This window comes from Eimeria mitis, genomic scaffold (genome assembly GCF_000499745.2).
Source record: "Eimeria mitis Houghton genomic scaffold, Emh_scaff2112, whole genome shotgun sequence".
NCBI lineage: Eukaryota > Apicomplexa > Conoidasida > Eucoccidiorida > Eimeriidae > Eimeria > Eimeria mitis.
Window position 1 is genome coordinate 3,851 of NW_013570437.1, and position 1,451 is coordinate 5,301.

At 61.6% G+C, this 1,451-nt stretch overlaps 1 protein-coding gene across 1 annotated transcript in view; it reads right to left on the reverse strand.

Annotated features, from left to right (window-relative positions):
• The window catches only part of EMH_0048820 (uncharacterized protein), a gene marked incomplete at both ends in the record, with an annotated part of 6,281 nt that overhangs the window by 1,983 nt on the left and 2,847 nt on the right, over positions 1-1,451 (reverse strand). Inside the window, 2 exons of the mRNA XM_013496451.1 lie at positions 261-680; positions 1,036-1,444. Of these exons, the coding sequence (XP_013351905.1) occupies positions 261-680; positions 1,036-1,444 (829 nt within the window). The remainder of the gene's footprint in view (positions 1-260; positions 681-1,035; positions 1,445-1,451) is intronic.

Sequence of the window (1,451 nt, forward strand, 5' to 3'; positions counted from 1 at the left end):
TTGCTGTTGCTGTTGCTGCAGCAGCAGCAGCTGCTGCTGTTGCGTTTGCTGCTGTGTGGAGCGAGGCAGCTGCAGATCAGCTGCTAGGAGAGCAGCGAGAACAGCTGGGGGTGCAGCAGCAGCAGCAGCAGCAACAGCAGTTGCCAGCATAACGGAGAGGGGCTGCTGCGGCAGCTCTGTCTGCTGCTGCAGCAGCAGCAGCAACTCCTCTCGCGAGGACCGCAGCACATATAGGGCCCTCTCTGCGTCGTCCCCTACACTGAGAGCCTGTGTAAGCGGAACCGCTTCATCACGTTCTGCTGCTGCTGCTGCTGCTGCTGCTGCTGCTGTTGCTGTTGCTGCTGCTGCTGGTGCTTCCTCTGTTGCTGCTGCTGCAAGAGCGTCCGTGTCTCTCGCTGGTGTCTTCTTCGCCTCTGCCTCAGAACGACTCAGCTGCTGCTGCTGCTGCTCCTGCTGCACCTGCTCCTGCTGCTGCTGCTCCTTCCCCTTCTGCTGCTGCTGCTGCTGCTGCTGCTGCTGCTGCACTGCAGCTGCGTCTCCGTGGGCCTCCCACGAGGGGGCCGTCGCCATGCTTCTCGCGGGTGCTGTTGCTTCGCCAGCTGCTGCTGCAACAGGAGCAGCAGCTGCTGCAGTAGTTGCTGCTGCTGCAGCTGCTGCAGTAGTTGCTGCTGCTGCAGCTGCTGCAGCAGGCACAACACAAACAGCAGTGCGCATGCAGAGCAAATGCCTAACCAATCTGAGTGTCACTGCTGCAGCACGCTGCGGTGTACAGACACCTGAAAGTGTGGGGTGTATATGCTGCAGCACGCTGCTTCAGCCCGCTGCTGCAGCAGCTGCTGCACGAGCTGCTGCAGCACGCTGCTGCAGGAGCTGCTGCAGCACGCTGCTGCAGGAGCTGCTGCAGCCCACTGCTGCAGGAGCTGCTGCAGCACGGTGCGGTGTACAGACAGCTGAAGGTGTGGGGTGTATATGCTGCAGCACGGTGCGGTGTACAGACAGCTGAAAGTGTGGGGTGTATGTGCAGTCTCCTCTCACCGCTGTCTCTTCTTTTTCGTCTCCACTGCCGGAGGCCGACGATCCCAGGAAGTGTCTCCTCCAGCTCCGCTGCAGCAGCAGCAACAGCAGCAGCAGCAGCTGCTGCTGCTGCTCTTGCTTCCTCTTTATCTGCTGCTGCAGCTTCAGGTGTACGTACAGCCCAGACAGGTGAACTCGCGCTGCTGCTGCTGCTGCTCCTCCTGCTGCTGCTGCTGCTGCTGCTAGAACTACCCGCAGCAGCAGCAGCAGCCCCAGCTGCATGCAGCGCCCCCACCTTCTCAGCAGTGTCTTCGCCTTGAGAGGCATCGCTGCTGCTCAGCTGCCGGCCATCAGCAGCAGCAGCAGCTGCTGTTGCTGCTGCTGCTGCTGCTGCTGCTGCTCCACTAGGAGCCGGAGGCTCTGGTGAAGCCTGGATA